The sequence below is a fragment of the Toxorhynchites rutilus genome, chromosome 2 (genome assembly GCF_029784135.1).
Source record: "Toxorhynchites rutilus septentrionalis strain SRP chromosome 2, ASM2978413v1, whole genome shotgun sequence".
Classification (NCBI taxonomy): Eukaryota; Metazoa; Arthropoda; class Insecta; order Diptera; family Culicidae; genus Toxorhynchites; species Toxorhynchites rutilus.
The window spans coordinates 14,059,818-14,078,612 of NC_073745.1; the positions used below are offsets into that span (position 1 = coordinate 14,059,818).

Sequence of the window (18,795 nt, forward strand, 5' to 3'; positions counted from 1 at the left end):
AATTTTTCTTCAGAGTTTTCGGAAAATTTTCAATTGTCATGTTTGGAGGGGTGTCATACCATCATAGAAACATTTCTCATACCCAAAAACCCTCCCATCCTAAATTGTGCTTGTTTAGTTCTCGAGTTATGTAGAAGTTTGTGTTTCGTTTGTATGGCTGCCCCCCTTAGAGAGGGGGGATGAGTGTATTTACCATAAAAACGTTTTGTGCCCCGTAAAACCTTCACATGCCAAATTGTTTTGATTAGTTTTCGAGTTATGAAGAAATTTGTATTTCATTTGTATGACAGCCCACCCTTAGAGAGCGGGGGGAGTGTCTCACCACCGTAAAAACATTTATTGCACCCTAAAACCTTCACATGCCAGATTTGATTTCATTAATGGACAGCTGTTAATTCTCGAGTAATGCAGAAATTTGAGTTTCATTTGCATGGGATTCAAAGATAAACAAAACAAAATACGACTAACGTTTCCCTTAGAAACGGCATTGGAAACTCCACTTTCTACATGGAGTTCACTTCACGATTGGTAGAAACGGGAATAAGTTGTATTTATGAGATGTATGAAAAAAAATTATATGAAACTAGCTGACCCGGAGAACTTTGTCTCGCTCAAAATTAATCAAAATATGAACTCTTCGAACATTCACGTTTTCTTACTAAACGAATGTTCATGGATTCAATCGCAGAACTCGTCATTATAATATAAATTTATTTATAGACACAATTTTTGCTCAATATTCTTGATTCATTTGCAAATGACAGGTTTCTCAAATTTCGAACACCACTTCAATACTAATTTTAATGAATATTTTTGCATAAAATATAATTTTTTCATCCGATGCATGGAATACATGTTCTACGAGAAGAGACGAATACACAAAATAAAGACGTCAAATCGTACCATTCCTCCTTCGGGTTTTGCGCTTAGCAACACATTTGGCCTTTCATTTTCATTCATATAGATAGAATAGGTAGAAAATATAGGAAAATCCATTTCCACCTTCGAACAAAGATCAATTTCGAAAGCGCAAACATCGAATGCACTAACAACGCTCCTCATGATGTAGTTTTTGAACACATAGGAATTCAATTTTCCGACATTCCTTTAGAATTTTCCGAAAAAAACGAACACAATAAAAATAAAAACGGCTCAAATCAGACTATTCCTTCTTCGGGGTTTGCGCTTAGTAAAATTTGGTCTTCCATTTTTATTTATATAAATTCAGATCTTTCGGTTCCAATTAACTACAATGTCTCGAAATGTAACATAAACGATAAACGATAAAGTTCTCTGTCAGTATCCGATGGTCAATTTGTGTTTATTGGTCTACATGTCTTCCTCTAATTAAAGGAATTTTGTGTGTTGTGGAAATGGCTAATACTAAACCTATGTCAAATTGTTACAAATTCATAGATGTTCTGTATGAATAGGATTTGGGCAATTAGAACATAAAGCCATTAAACTAAACTCTAAATCTTTCGATCTGAGAAGCATATTTTGGAAGAAAAATGTACGTGAAGTGTTGACTATTCACAAGTTCGCAAAAAAAAAATTAAAACCATTAGGTGCATGCTCTGAGGAACACGGAGGGTGGTGTATGAATCTATATCTCATACTATAATGTTAGACCGTCTATATTCCATTATAACTCTATTGAACTCTAAAAGGAAAATAATATCTATTGGGTGCATTACAATTGCCAATTACCAATCAAACCATCAAAAAATTAAATTCATTATGTATTAACATAAATTTCTTAATGCGTCTGAACAACATTTATGCCAAATAATATTAGTTTATATTTTTATTTTGATGATTCAATTGAACAAATGATCACCAACTTCAAATTTCTGTATGCTTCTGCTTAATAATTCCACAATTAAACAATTCTTTGAGCTCCCAAATACTGATAACAGATTTACGCTTTTCAGATAATGACACTATTCAGTAAATCCGCCGTTATCATATGCATGAATTTACACAAAATGGACCAGTTTCAGCTTATCTCAAGCAGTTTGTGGTGAGACTTCGTTCGGTCTAGACGATTGTCACCATGGCCATAATTCATCTGGTGATTCTTCTCGTCACCCCGCTTATTTTGCTGATAGTGTACGTGAAACAGCGCTATTCGTATTGGGCCCGACAGAAAGTGCCTTTCATCGAGCCACGATTTCCGTACGGATCGTTTTATGATGGACGCAACAAAGCTCAAGCCGATATCTCCAGGACACAATATATCCAGATGAAGGACAAGGGACCGTTTCACGGATTGTATTTTCTCGTGCAACCTCTCATCACGGTCACCGATCTGGATTTGATCAAAACAGTAATGATTAGGGACTTCAACTATTTCCCCGATCGTGGTGTCTATCACAACGAGAAGCATGATCCACTCAGCGCCCATCTCTTTGCGATCGAGGGTAACAACTGGCGATCGATGCGGGCGCGTCTAACACCCACCTTTACATCAGGCAAGATGAAAATGATGTTTCCAACATTGGCAGCCGCTGGGAATGTCCTGTCTGCGTTCATGGTTCAGACAGTAGGCGAGGGCCGAGAGTTGGAGGTTAAGGAATACATGTCGCGCTTCACAATAGACGTGATCGGTAGCTGCGCATTTGGCATCGAATGCAACAGCTTCGAGGATCCGGACAGTGAGTTCCGGAAGTGTGGTAAGCTATTTTTCGACACACCAAGACACTCTCAGATGATTCGTCTCTTCCTGAGACTATTTCCGGAGGTGTGTCAGCGGTTAGGAATCAAATCGTTGAGAGACGAGGTGAGTCAGTTCTTTTCTGAGCTGGTGAGAGATACCGTGAACTACAGGGAGAAAAATTCCATCACACGGAAGGATTTCATGAGCCTGCTGATTGAGCTGATAAATAGTGATGGGAAGATGACTATCGATGAGGTTGCGGCACAAGCGTTCATATTTTTTGCTGCCGGATTCGAGACGTCTTCGTCCAATCAAACATACTGTCTGTACGAGTTGGCCCTCAACGAGGAATGTCAGGAGAAGGCCAGAAAATGTGTCCAGGGTGCGATTGAAAAACACGGTGGACTGACGTACGATGCGGCGTGCGATATGCAGTATCTCGATCAGTGCATCAAAGGTATTTGTAATATTATTTAAATTCAACCTTTGTTAATTATGGAAACAATTTTCCAGAAACACTTCGATTGTATCCATCCTTACCGGTGCTAGAACGGAAAACGTTCCGTAATTATCAAATCCCGAACAGTAATGTCATAATTCCGAAAGGGATGAAGGTCCACATACCCGCGTTCGCAATTCATCGTGACGAACAATATTATCCCAATCCAGATTTGTTCGATCCGGACCGTTTTAGTTCGGAGGAAGTGGCCAAACGACATCTGTGTGCATTTCTACCATTCGGCGAAGGTCCCCGTGTCTGCATTGGGCTGCGTTTCGGAATGATGCAATCAAGGGTTGGGCTAGCGACCATTTTGAATAAATTTAAATTCAGCGTTTGTCCGAAAACCACCATCCCACTGGAGTACGCAGTAGATTCGGTTGTGTTACAACCGAAGGATGGTTTATGGTTGCAGGTGGATCCATTGTAATGATAGGTTTATTTAAAAACATGTTGATTGTACCTTAATGATGAACATTAAAATATATCTCAATTTACAATAGAATGTTTTTATTCGCTCAAAATAATGCCTGCTGCGGCAAGACTGCTAAACCTTTATAAAAATTCTTTTGTACGCATATGAAATAAAAATAACGTCGTGAAATGATCAAGCCTAGCTGAAATTTTATAATGTTGACAAGACATTTATGAAACCATTTTAAATCGTTTACACAGAGTGAGCAAACAAAACAAAATTACATATATGGGTCCCGCGTGACCTGAACGCAGAAAAAATAATGGATCATATTTATGATAAGCGGAAAGAACATCATATTTACTCTAGGCTTTGATGAAAAGCCTAACGAAAATATAGTCACGGTTAAAAATGAAGACTCTAACATGAAAAAACACTACGTTTGAACATTATTTGCAATACTTCTGGTAGACCGCTCATTTGTTACAATTGCCAAATATAATCCACAATTTCCACAGTTTACATTTAATTATTATTTTTCTAGAATACAGTCGACAAAAAAACTAGAGGAACAGAGTGCGAAGTCGTAAATTTTAAGTGATTTTGTGATTTGAATCAATAATAACCATACCAAACAATAGTTATAGAGCTAGAAACTGAACTTATAAATTCCATACAGATATAGCTAGAATTTTTGGAAAAAAAAACTTACAATTTATGATGTTCGCAAAGGTAGAGAACGAATTACTGCGATTCCTACGACGGAATCAACAAAAGTGGCGTGAGAAAAATACATTTACTTGCGAGACGCTATCATGAATAAAACCGACACAGCCTTTGCTATTACCAGACAATGCATCGCCATGTGTAACGGCATGAGAATGCATTGCGCTTGTGTGTCAGATTCAGTCCCACATATTGCTGGCTGTATTCGGTTGAATGGAAGTAGCGAGCCAAGTAGTAGCGATTTTCTGCTAGGGGGGCAAATCTTGAACATAAATTGTGATAAAGTTTTGGTGGAAATGCAGGAAAATTTATAGAAAAAGAAATTAGGTTAGGGTCAGTAGTCTTATAAGTCTTATAAGTTTTCAAATAACATCGAGTAATATTTTTCATTATGATTTTAACAATTTAATTTTTCTTTCGGGTTTGCCAATCTGCTAGGGAGTTAATCTTACTATAAATAAAATCGCTAAAAAATAAAGCGCGGTCGTCGTGAACAGTCGTAAACGGTCGTAAATGGTCGTATTCTTGACGTAAACACAAACAGAGTGAGAGAGTGAGCAGCTGCGATGTGTTTTTTGTGTGAGAACGAGCCAGCACCCGCAGTACGCAGTGTGTATAACACTGCCCCGTCGGCAATAACACCAAGTCCCAGAAAGCGTCCAAGTCCCCCCAGCATACAGCACACAACAGTTTGTTCATTTTATCACTGCGCGAAGTGTGCGCGTCTGCGTGTGTGCATGTGTTCGTTTTCTCACTATAAATAAAAGCGCTTAAAAAATTCGTGTCCAAAAGCGCGGTGTAAATAAACAGAGAGCATGTTTTGTTAACACACAAAGAGAAAGAGAATTAGCAGTGAACAGCTTGCTTTGTTGCATGTCAATGAAATGTTGAAGAAAATCAGCTGAAAATCTGCAAATGCAAAAACACGTAAATCGATTAAAGTGAACAGTGACAAAATTCAACTTATGTCACAAATCTAATCGACAAAAATTTTCTCCTCGGAGGTATAAGAGTAAATATGTGAACTTGCGGTTTGTGAGTTCCTCGAGGCGGTCATATTCCGCCCATTAGGTATGTACCAGGAAGATCGCTCCGCGACATGCCATTGTGGTCCAAGCGCACCGACAAACAGCAATACTGTTCGAATGTTGCCCGGACAGCCAGACCAAATCTATCAGACTGTTGGTCTACGCCGGTACAAGTTGTCGGAAATGATCGATTGGTTCCACCAGGTGATGTGCAAGAATGAAAGCTGGTAGAGCTATTGGCGTTTACGGGACGATCCTACTTTCATGATGAAGGTGAGATTTACAGAATTCGTTTGCATCTCGTTCCCGTTGGGAGACTTGCACACCAAACCCGTCGAGCGCGATTATGTGACCGATGATGTCAAAAATGGTGTCCCAACGTTGAAGGATTTGGGCGTGAATTTGACACTGATCAGTATACAATAATTAAGTTTTATTTGGTGACTTATCGTGTCTTCTATCACATTGGTTCCACTATAGTATCTGAAACTTTAATTCATTAACTAGGGCTCGCATAGAAGTATACAAATAACACCTGGTACATTTTTTTGCTCTTTATTATAGAGACTTTAAGCCGTAGGTTGGTTCGTCTCTCACCTGGTATATGTGTGCTCCCTTCTGGTACGAAAAAGACATAAAATTATCACGGTGAAACCTTCGTCACTTTACAAAATTAGAAAGTTCTGACGGTAGGTCACATGGGTTCTGAATATTCGTTGCAGGTATTATAAAACGTTAAATCAATGAAACAAAAGTTGAAAATCGAAGTTACTAATTTTCTACTGTTTTGTTCGCTGGATTAGATTAATTCGCTAAAGTACCGTCGATGGGGATGAGAATGGGTCTAAGCTTGATGTGTAAATACATCAAATTTTGATAAATTACTAAACAATAACTATTTGTATTACAGTAAAGTATTATGCACTGGAAGTAGTGAAAATATATCTCCTCCTAAACGGTTCACAGCTTTCAAAAATATTTGTAATACTTGTCTAGATATCACTAACTGCAATTTCTCTCGATTTGATCCAATCTCACCCGGTGCTACAAAGAACACGGTACCGTCATCCGGGGGCAAATTGATCAAACGTATTGATGAAAACAAACATAAATTTTCAGAGCAATTTAGTTTAATTCAATTTTAAATTTTTTTGATCTGACCGGAATGGTCTCCGGATGACCTACAGATCAGTGTTCAAATCTCATTCAAATGACCGTAGGTGAAGAAATAATAGATTTTGTATACATTTTTGTGCGTATGACACTAGAAAATCCTGAAAAATATAGATTTATCAATTTCACCCCGAAGCAAAATTTTGAAATTTTCTGCTAAAAATTTTCCAAATTAACGCTCAAGGATTTTTTTCAACAAATTCCATAACGTTTTGTGGCCTTAGCACCAGTACTGATTTCAAAAATAATTAGGTTTAAATCTAACAAAAAAAATCGGAAATATTTACATTTTTCTGATAATCGTGATCAATTTGCCCCCGGTTTACGGTACTACAAATAACACAACACAAATTAACAAATAATTAGATGCTTTCCAGGCATGGCAATATTATATACACTTCTATGATCGGGTATTTTGGTTATTGTTTAAGGTTTATATGAAGTTGTATTTTCCATTTTTTTAATGCACGAATAATAATTATAACACTGTTGACAGCTGGATCCGTAGTACAGAAGCAACGGGGTGTCGTAGAACAAATTCCAATGAATATTTTGAAGCTTTAAGGCAGTACCTGAGGCGTTGCATAGTTTTTGAAAATTCGAAAAAAATGCCAAAATGGCAGTCTTTTTTAAAATTAAGTTATTTTACATGAAAAATCGTTGTTTAGAAGCTCAAAAAAATGGAATAAAGGAATATGAAAAACGGTTATGTAACGCTTCAGATAATCCATTTTCACGAAAAATACTTTTGGGATAACATTTCCTAGGGCATAAGTACTCAAAAATGCAAAAATCAAAAATTCGATTTTTTCGATTTTCCAGATCGGGGTCCCCCCTTGATGGAGAAATGGCTGATATGTTTCTCACAATGCTACTTAAATAGGTTGTCCTACAAATAATAATAAAAATGCAAAACTGTAGAATGAATATGCCATTAAATAACTTTAAAAATCGTTCTTTCAAAGGTTACGAGAGAGTTAGTTTTGCCTCCTCATTGGACTTTTCAAGGTAAGAGGAAAATGAACTTTGGTGTTTCAAACCTCTATAATAGTAAGAAGAAAATTTAAATTCTATTCTCGCTCTAGCCAGTCAGTCAACAGGCTTCCTCGAGGCTAAAAGGTAATTTTAAAATTTTCTGAGAGAGAAAAGAGAGACAGAGAGACAGAGAGATAGAAGACATACATACACACTACATACATACAACTCCCTTTTCCAGCGCGTTTAAGTGGAAAGATTGAATAATCAATTTGAACAAACCAAACAACACCAGGGCTCATTTGTTTAAATGAGTATGCGGGAAACTTGGGAAAACATGGGACGGGCCGCTAGTAAGTTGTAAATAAAATTTAGTAGATAGTTGACCATCAATCGCGACGGTATTATTATTTCCTTGACCTATCCGATACTTGGGGGATTCTCCGAAATTCAACCCCGAATCTCCCAAACTTGGTGACCCCGACCGAACAATTTTCGAATAGTTCAATCCGCGGCTTAGCGAAAACTACTAAAAACTCTCGCAAGTGATTCTATAAGATGGCAGGCGAAGACGATGTGAAGCCCAGCACAAGCCAAACGGTCATCGCTAAAATCGATTATCCGCCATTTGATGCGGAGGATATTGAGACATGGTTTCTTTGTATCGAAGCCGCTTTCACTGTGAATCAAGTGAAACACGATAAAACCAAATACAACGCCGTTATAGTTGCACTAGGTCCACGCGCGAAATTTGTACACTCGACCCTAATGAAGTGTAATGCATCCACCGAAAATAACCGTTATGAAACGCTGAAAGTAGCCGTTCTCGCTCATTTCCAGCCGTCGGAAATGCAACGCCTAACCAGCCTGTTGTCCGGCATGGAGCTTGGCGAAAAAAAACCAAGTGTTCTTCTAAGTGAAATGCGTCGTTTAGGTGGCCAAGGCTGTACCGATAGTGTATTATCCAACCTGTGGCTCCGCGCGTTACCGAACACAGTGCGTTCAATAATAGCCGCCATGCCAAAGTCAAACCTCGATAAACAAGCTATTGTAGCGGACAAAATAATGGAAGCCCCTCGTGGTGAAGTGTCCGTAGTGAATTGCTCTGAAACTTCGCTCACGTCATCTCTCGAGCAGAGGATTGATGCCCTGACTCGTCGTCTGGACGAAGCGCTATCCGGGAATTTTAGAGGTCGTGATCCAAAACGCGGTCGTTCCCGTACTCGTTTTCCTCATCCACGACAAAGAACCCCGTCGCAACCGAGAGCTAGCAATAGGTGGATCTGCTGGTTCCACTACCGGCATGGCATCAAAGCACAAAAGTGCGAAAATGAGAATATTCCGTGCATTTTTTTCGACGGAAAAATACCCGTGTACACCCATCCACGGAACAGTTAGTGAAGTGTATTCCACAACCCAAATCATTCCCCAGTTTCAATATCAAATAGTCCGCGAACATACAGCGAATCCACGTTCATGATCAGAAAACCTCAAGGCAATTTCTGATAGACACCGGTGCTGACATTTCAGTGCTACCTCCCTCGCCACGAGAACAGCTCCGGTCAACTAACACCAATCAGTTATTTGCCGCCAACGGCAGCCCCATAAAAACCTACGATACGAAGCGTTTAACCATCGACATCGGCCTTCGCCGATCTTTCGTTTGGGTGTTCACAATCGCCGAAGTAAAATCCCCGATCATTGGTGCTGACTTTCTGAAGCACTACGACCTACTCGTGGACCTTCGGCGAAACAAATTAATCGATAACACCACTCGCTTGGAAGTCGATAATGTCAATGCCGTTATTGAACCAATGATTTCAACATACGACATTAATATGCCATTCGCCGATCTATTAAAAGAGTTCCACGATATCACCGTACTCAATATGAACCATCGCCCAAGCCAATGTAGAACAGTGCATCAAATCATCACCACTGGACCACCCGTTTTCTGCAAACCCCGGCGACTTCACATCGACAAGCTCAACGAAGCAAAAGGCGAGTTCAGATTTATCGTAGAACAAGTAATTTGTCAGCCGTCGAAAAGTTGTTGGGCCAGTCCCCTCCACATGGTGAAAAAATAGAACGGCAAGTGGAGACCGTGTGGTGACTATCGCAATTTGAACGCAATTACCGTTCCCGATCGCTACCCAGTCCCACACATACAATATTTTTCTAATATCTTGTAAGGCAAGAACATCTTTTCGTGTATCGACCTCCAGCGCGCATACCATCAAATACCAATCGCGCCAGAAGACATTCCCAAAACGACGATTACAACCCCGTTCGGTCGGTACGAATTTAAGTACATGACGTTTGGACTTCGCAACGCCGGCCAGACTCTACAAAGACATCTATACGAGATTCTGGGTGACTTGGATTTCGTTTACCCGTATGTAGACGATCTTTGTATCGCGTCAAAAGATATTGCCGAGCACAAACAGCATTTGAGGATGGTGTTCGAGCGACTTCGTGAAAACGGACTTATCATCAACCCAGGGAAATGTCAGATCGGCCTTCCCGAGGTCGAGTTTCTCGGTCACCAGATCACACCCCAAGGGATCAAACCGAAGCCGAGCAAAGTAGCAGCAATTTTGGAATTCCCGAAGCCGACAACCGCGATGCAATTAAAAAGGTTCCTGGGCGCAATCAACTTTTATCGTCGCTTTATACCTCGTGCCGCCGAAGTTCAGCAAACTTTACAAGCGATGATACATGGCAACGTTAAAAACGACCGAACCACACTTGTCTGGGATTCAACTACAACCAGTGCATTTGAGAAGTGTAAGCAAAACCTTTCAGATGCCGCACTACTAGCACACCCATCGACTGATGCCACACTCGCTCTCGAAGTCGATGCCTCTGGTACGGCAATCGGTGCTGTTCTGCACCAAGTAAACGAGGACCGCCGTCAACCACTCGGATTTTTTTCCCGAAAACTCACCGGTACCCTTCTCAAAGCAAGCATCTACGACCGTGAGCTGTATGGTATGTACGCAGCAGTGAAGCATTTTCGAGATGTATTGGATGCCCGAGTCTTCTGTGTATATACGGACCATAAACCCCTCGTCTCCGCTTTCATTCAACGACTTGAAAAAGCAAATCCCACTCAGCTGCGGAGACTCGCTTTCATTAGCGAATATACCACAGACATACGACATGTACCCGGAGAACAAAACAAGGTCGCAGACATGCTCAGTCGGGTTGAATCGATCACGGCCACGAACGAAGCCATCGATTTTACCGCCTTAGCCGATCAGCAAAAAAACGATCCCGAATTACAAGTTTATTTAGAAAACCCTCCTGCGAACACCACTTTAAGATTAAAAGCGTTCACCTTACCGCTTTCCAAAACCCCAATTCCATTCGTCCATTTGTTCCCGAAAGGTTCCGAAAGCAGATCATCAAAAACCTACACAGCGCATCCCATCCCGGTGCGCGTGCTACGACTCGCCTGGTAATCGACCGATATGTGTGGCCTTCTGTTCGACGAGATTGCAGAGATTTCGTGAAATGCTGTATACCTTGCCAGAAATCCAAGACACACAGACACAACAAATCACCGATCACTCCGATTACCGTTCCAAGTAGCAGATTTGCACATGTGCACATAGACATTATCGGACCGCTACCGCCATCAGATGGAAACGCATATTGTCTAACCATGGTAGACAAATTCACCCGATGGCCCGAAGCCATCCCGATTCCGAATATCACGGGGCTTACGGTAGCGAAAGCATTCGTGAGTGGTTAGATATCCCGATTTGGCGTTCCTGAGAAGGTTACCACTGATTTAGGTCGACAATTCGAGTCGGACCTATTTCGAACACTGGCAAAAACCTTCGGCATCAACCACTTGCGAACGACGCCCTATCACCCACAAGCCAACGGGCAGATCGAGCGCACACACCGTCAGCTCAAAGGCAGCGATAAAATGTCATGACAATATTAAGTGGTCAGATTCCCTTCCACTCGTTCTCCTTGGTATGCGTTCTTCAATCAAGGAAGACATCCAATCGTCAACAGCAGAGTTAGTGTATGGAACGACCCTTCGGCTCCCTGGAGAATTCTTCGTGGAGTCCAAAAATACGAAGCCTTCACACGAGTTCATCACCGATCTGCGAAAGGTGATGGCACACATCCGTCCCGTACCAACGAGTGACCATTCCAAACCATCTAAGTTCGTGCAGAAAGAGCTAGCTACCTGCAGCCACGTCTTTGTACGAATCGACGCAGTTAGACCACCACTCACACACCCGTTCGATGGCCCGTATCGTGTACTGCGCCGTCGGAAAAAAGTCTTTGTAGTTGACATCAACGGCAAATCGTCACCCATATCCATCGATCGTCTCAAGGCTGCCTTCATACATCGTGACAATGTCGACGGTACAGCGCCAGCTACCAATACCAGAGGAACAACATCATCCATCGCCGATCGTCCAGTATATCAAACACGATCAGGTCGTCGTGTTCATATTCCCCGCCAATACTGGAAAGTTGAAGGGGGAAGTACTGTGGCGGACACGACCATTATATCGTGCTGGTGATCTACCACTCGCGCATTATGTATATACGCGTGTATACACACCAATTCACCACCCGATGATGACGGTCATCGGCTTACTCGGCCAGCCGGACACATGTTGAGTTGTAATAATAAGTTGTAAATAAAATTTAGTAGATAGTTGACCATCAATCGCGACGGTATTATTATTTCCTTGACCTATCCGATACTTGGGGGATTCTCCGAAATTCAACCCCGAATCTCCCAAAATTTTTTCTCCGTTCAATTTTTGTTTTATTGTTAAAATAAAGATATAATGGATAGTAAAAATATTCTTTGTTTTATTTTACGGAGCTCGAAAAATAAATTACGATCTACTAAAATAAATCTTTTGAGATTATTCATCTACTATACATCCTAAAGATGTGCTTCCGTGGCCGAGTGGTTGGCGTCACACCTAACATGCCGGGGGTTCGGGTTCGATTCCCGTTCAGGTCGGAGGAATTTTTCGTCAAAGAAATTTCCTCCGACTTGCACTGTGGTCACATGTATTCTAGAACTTGCCACTTAGAATGCATTCAAGGCGTGTTATTTGACATAGAAATCTCAACTAAGCACAAAAGTACAAAAATGACACAAATAATACTACGTTGAGACGGTGAAGATCCTCTAGGAACCTAAGTGCCATTTAAGAAGAAGAAGAAAAAGCATCCTGAAGATGGAATGAAAAATACGTTTCCGCAATTTTTCGAAACGAAATTAAAAACACGAGATTAGATTAAAATCCGATCATTTTCCTGGAATTGCTGCTGGATGCATGGAATTGTTGCTTTTCTATTTCAATTACAAGGTGATATTTTTTACAATTTTTATATTTTTTATTCATGTTATTCAAACCATGAATGAATTTTAAAAGTTCTTTCATTCTCTAGTTTACTCAAAAATACATTATAATTAAGCATCATTTTATTTTTCTAAAAATCAATACGAAAGGCATGTTTCAAAGACTTGAGGCGTTTGGACTCAAATATGAAAAGTGGTTCTCAACGATGACACATACGGTTTCTGAGCTATTCCAGTTATTTAGCATAAACCAAACTGGAACTTTGATTAAACCATTGTTAAATTCAACAAAAAACCAATAATGATAATCAATAACCCTTGTACGAGAGTCAATTTTAAATTTTCTTTCGGTGAAAATTAAGAAGTACTCTAAACTTATATTTTGAGCAGGCGCACTTTTGTTGCATGATTTTTGAAGCAAAATTTGGATTTATTATTGAACGTCGAATCTGAATGTGACATCTGACATCTCTCTTGTTTACTGAATGTCATTCCGGGTTGATCCGACATATATTCTATGTCTAGCGCAAGATCATGTGATTTTGAAAAATAGCAAATTAAAGCCAATGTTGGCTACAAAATGAAATCTAGTCATTTCATCCAATAGAACAGACACTGGAAATGATTCTGAAAACATATTCTCCCCTCCGTGAAAGCAACCTCGATAAAGGCCTTGTTGTTTAATCTGCTCGGTGGGCCATATTTCTGTGTCCGCTGGTACCGAAACGGAACGGTTCATTAAATTTTAGATCAGCTATTTTGTGTTTACGTTCCTGCGCTATTTGGAAAACCGTAGGAACGTGGCCATCCACACTGTGCAACCAGTTAAACATAATTGGCATATTTGTACCGCTCCGTCGCCAGCCACCAGAGGGTAGGAGAATGTACGGAGGGGTTATGTGCAATGTGCGAAATTTTGGAGCTATGCTATTCCATGAAAGAACAAATGGCTCGTGATTGACTGCGTCATTTGTTTAATTAAACACGATACACTTGAAGGCTTTTGCAAATTAGATTATGGAGAGTTGCCGGCGAATCGACGTGAGAATACTTTGTAAGGTGATTACGCCGTGCGAAGAAATGCGTGTTATAGTTAATGGTCATTTTGGTTGAAGAGACTTTATAGCAGTCCACAGCTGAGGGGTCCACTCCCCGTTTTGTACATGACCTGCAGCCACAACTGCTGTTTGATGCACCGAGAAGCCGACATGCTGCTTACCACACATCCAACTTCCACCTAAGCCGATCCGTCAAAGGATTAGCGGAACTACTCGACAGGGCCTCTAGGATGCCGCATCCGTACCCTATAATTTCAGCTGACGTATTTTCCCTTCGGAAACGGTTGAGGGCGAAAGATGAAAGGGCTCTATCATCAGTGATCATCGCTGGGATCGCATCATGGGAAGAGTTTGGAGGAGCGTCATCTGTTCGGTTTTTTTTTCCACTCTCGTCTGTCTCGTTTTCCGCTGATTTCCCAATTGAAGAGACCCAACCTTAATCGTCTAATTATTCCCAGATCCTTGCCTCTTGAGTCCCGGGCCCGATGATTGATCCTCCTGATAGTGATCGTGAGGCTTATTATCCCTTCTGTCGTTTATTTCAATCTCTCTCTCGCAAGTGGTTTTGTAGATAGGTATCCTCCTGCGAAGGGTATGATTTGCTGTTTGGAAGGGATTGTGTCACCGAAAGGCGAGCGCGAAGTCTTTCCATCTCTCGTTTGTCGGTTCAAAAATTTCAATTAGCTAATAATAGAGTTCGTTTCGAGGATTTTTTTTTCTATGCTCGGTTTGTTTACGCTGGAACTGTGGGATGTTGTTCTCGAGCGAGCAGCCAAGCGTTCATTCGGAATGACAGTAATAACAGAGCGAAAGGACAAACGCTGCTAAAAAGCGGGCCTAAGTGAATCACAAAGGACAGACAAAATAAACGCAGACAAAAGGATGCACAATGCATCTGGTATTGCCCAAACAAAGCGAACGTTGTATCGCAGGGTCTGTGGAATACATGAAAACAATCAATTTCGAGGGGTTGCAATGATTGGTGTCATTGTCAGCTCGAGAATGGTGCCAAATTGTATCTCACTTTTCTTCAAATTAATATCTAGTTGGTCAATCCGAGCAGGGAACGCCATCTGATTTCTACTATTCTAGCTATGATTTATGGCTCTGCTGCTGGACGAGAAGTTTCGTACGCCTTAATCTTATCAATGCACAGCGGGACTCAAATGGGCGAACAAAAAAGACCAGACCTCGCACAAGATGTAATATATTGTGCAAGCGCCTAAGGAACGGAAAGTGCCACTTGAAATTACAATAATAGCGAAAGTTTTCTCTTCTCTTCGGGTCGTAATTCATTGCCAGGTAGAAAAAAAAGCATCGCCATCCGTCGCAAATATGTTTTCTTATTAAAACTTACCCCGGGCCCACAGGACGAAGATGAAAGAATAATAAAAGATGCTTGATTGTTAAGGTTTGGCGAGAAAGGCTGACGATTGTTGTTACTGAATTTTCGAGGGAGAAGAAAATGTCAACCTGGTTGAATTGCTTTTGTTATTTCAGCAAACCATGAAAACGGGACAATCGCTTTGGTGACATCTTACTTTCAACCCGATCCCATTTTCCCATGGCGGAATATGTACCAAAACGCACCTTTTGTTTGGTTTGAAGATTTGAAATCGTTCGCCGAATTGAGTGACGTGAATCGAAACACATTTTTTTTTCTCTCAGTTTGAATCGTGAGTGGAAAACTAAACAACAAATGTAAGTTACTATAGATGCGACACGACACGCATTATGCATAAAATGATTTTGTTTTTTTTATCAAATATGGTCGTTTATTATCCCTTATGAAAGCCTACTACCAAACCCACAGCAGAAAACCTATGAACTGATCTATTCAATATATATTCATCAAACTTGCTTTTCGGTCAGACCTCATCAGGCACAACTGGTAACTATCGTATTTCTATCACTACCCTCACCGCAAAATATCAAATTAATTTCCGCAGTAACTCAAAACTCCTACAGAAAAAGATAGTTTTTGATTGCAATTCCATTATTGCAAAATTACAATACAAAAAGTCGAATGTATAGTAGAACTCTGGAAGCGAATACGTTAGCAAAAAGCTTGACCTGTTCAGAAAATTGTGCAAATAAAGGTCGGACTCGATTATATACAGACTCTATTATATATAATTTTGGACTGGATTATATACAGTTTGAATTTTATTTCTGTTTTTCAAAATGACTTATTTCCAGAAAAAATATGATATTTCAACGTTAATGTGAAATTTAATTGACTGTTATAGATACATTGGAGTAATATCGTGATTTTTCAAGATTTTGATTGAATTCTTACCAGGAATTGTTTATAGTGATATTGCAGCGATGTTGGGTGTCAAAGAAAACACTGTAGAACGGGTTGAGGGCATTAAGGGCCCCTGTCTGGAAGGTCGAAAAATAATGAATTTTCGTTATTTTTTTTCGGATGTTAGGAATAAAGTGAAGTGTTCAGGTATTTTGGTAATTGTTTAAGGTATGTTTGATACTGTATTTACATTTTTTAAGTGCACAAATAATGATTATTACGTTGTTGACAGCTGGATGTGTAAACACTGTCTGAAAATCGGTACCTTGCTGGTGGTATCGGTTCTGAAGCAACGGGGTTTCACAACGAATTCCAATGAATATTTTGAAACTTTAGGACAACACCTAAAGCGTTACATAGGGGCTGAAATTCGACCATACGTCATCGTCATCAAATATGATCGTTCATCAATATGATCGTTCATCACCTCCTGAGAGATCCTGGATGAATCGAGTCCGCCCATTTCGTTTTGATTTGTTACACTAATAATAGAAGACGGCATACTGCTGCTGCTCATAAGATGAATGTTTCGAAATTGTATAAAAAAATTCACAATCTTAAAACTGGTTACATATCAAAAATGAATAAAATGTTTTAAATAACTTACTATGCAGGATTGTATGTATATTTAGTTTTGAAAATCCATTTGTTTTAATAGTTACGATTTTTCAAAGCATTGAAAGCTCATAATTGGACAATATAATGAAATTCTCATGAGTCTGCCGTATCGGACTCATGGCTAACCTTGCATTCTAACTTTAGTAAATTGAAACATTATTTCAATAAAAATGTATAAACAAAATATCCGGGATTTGAAATAAAGAAATTTATAATATTGAATTAAAACTTTGACAAAGTTTTCAAACAGTTCTTCTTCTTCTTAAATGGCACTTATGTTCCCAGTGGAACTTTTGCCTTCTCAACGTTAGTATTACTTGCGTCATTTTTATTAGTATTACTTAGTTCAGATTTCTATACCAAATAACACGCCTTGAATGCATTCTGAGTGGCAAGTTCTAGAATACGCGTGACCACAGTGCAAGACGGAGGATATTTAAACAGTGTAATTAACATAGTAGTTTTCATAGGAAGCTCAATCGGACATGATTTAGGGGTGCCTCAAAGCGCTCAAAATTTTGATTTTTTTATCCTCGAAAATCTTCCAAGGGGGAGGAGGGACGGTTTGTTAGGTAAAGGAAAATTAGAACATCGAATTTTTTTTTCTATGCCAAATGACTTAAAAATGCATAAAAGGTCGAGATCTGGTGTCATCTCGAAAAAAAAATTTTTGGCCGAAAATCGACCTATTGGGACTTGGGTCTGAGGTCTGAGAGGCAATGAAGGTATGGAAAAAAAATTATCGAATTTAAAGAACCGACCATGTACATTTGGTTTATTGGCCCCAAAAAATTACCTATACAAAATTTCAGCTTAATCGGACATGATTTAGGGGTGCCTCAAAGCACTCAAAGTTTTAATTTTTTGGCTACTCAGGCTAAGTCCCAAAAAATCGATTTTTGGCCAATATTTTGTTTCGAGATAACACCAGATGTCGACGTTTTATGCATTTTTAAATCATTTGGCATTGAGAAAAAAATTTCAATTTTCCAAATTTCCGTTACTCTTGGAAGATTTTCGAGGATCAAAAAAATAAATTTTGAGCGCTTTGGGGCACCTCTAAATCATGTCCGATTGAACTGAAACTTTGCATAGATCATTTTTTTGGGCTAATGAACAAAATGTACATGGTCGATTTTTGAAATTTGACATGACCATTTTCGCTGCCACCCTAATGTACAGCCATTCCATGCCAAACCGATATAGTGATTCTCAGATTTTCGCGAAAAGTGGTAGTTTTGTTCTTTATCACAAAATATTAGACTCGATTTTTTATTATTTCATCGGGGAATTTCCATTTTAGGGTGGTCCGGAAAAACAACTTTTTTCCAAAAATGACTTTTTTCAAAAATTTATAAATTTTGAACTATTCGACCGATTCAGCTGATCTGATAAGTCGATTAAAGCCAATTAGCCAATTTTTTTTTAAATACTTTACTTGCGAAAAAAATGGATATTGTTTTGCCCATTACTGATTGTATTTGGTTTTTGCTGTTTACATACCTTTGGCCTAGAGGGTGCCATTGAGGCTTTTCTACATAATATATCCCAAAATCAGGGAGGCGTTTTCTTTCGTTTTGAGTTGTGATTTTTTTAACTGACCCGATGATCTGAAAATGATTTTTTTTAACTTTGAAAAATTGTAACTGAAAAACGAAAGGACTTCTGTCTTCTGGATATGTTATTTAAAAAAAATAATTTAGTTTTCAAGGAAAAATGTTAAAAACATTGCACCCTCTATCTGTAACCGAGTGAACCATAAAACAACAAATACAATTAATGATTACTAAAACAAAATTCATTTTTGTCGTAAGTTCAATATTTTTTCAAAGAAAACTCTCATTAGCGTCAATTTGATATGCCAATCATCTGAGTCGGTTCAGTAGTTCAAAACTTATGAATTTTTGAAAAAAGTCGTTTTTGGAAAAAAAAAACGGGAAAAAGTAAATGTTTCAAACCACTCTAAAATGGACATGGCCACCCTTA

The 18,795-nt window shown here is 39.4% G+C and overlaps 2 protein-coding genes across 2 annotated transcripts; both read left to right on the forward strand.

Annotated features, from left to right (window-relative positions):
• The first annotated feature begins 2,008 nt into the window (after nucleotides 1-2,008).
• LOC129767837 (cytochrome P450 6a2-like) lies at nucleotides 2,009-4,462 on the forward strand. The gene is made up of 2 exons (XM_055769075.1): nucleotides 2,009-3,116; nucleotides 3,173-4,462. The coding sequence occupies exons 1-2, from the start codon at nucleotides 2,057-2,059 to the stop codon at nucleotides 3,586-3,588; spliced, it is 1,476 nt and encodes a 491-aa protein (XP_055625050.1). The 5' UTR covers nucleotides 2,009-2,056; the 3' UTR covers nucleotides 3,589-4,462.
• A 3,571-nt stretch (nucleotides 4,463-8,033) lies between these two features.
• On the forward strand, nucleotides 8,034-10,939 carry LOC129765552 (uncharacterized). The gene is made up of 3 exons (XM_055765957.1): nucleotides 8,034-8,868; nucleotides 8,985-9,502; nucleotides 9,701-10,939. The coding sequence occupies exons 1-3, from the start codon at nucleotides 8,034-8,036 to the stop codon at nucleotides 10,937-10,939; spliced, it is 2,592 nt and encodes an 863-aa protein (XP_055621932.1).
• The last annotated feature ends 7,856 nt before the right edge of the window (nucleotides 10,940-18,795 follow it).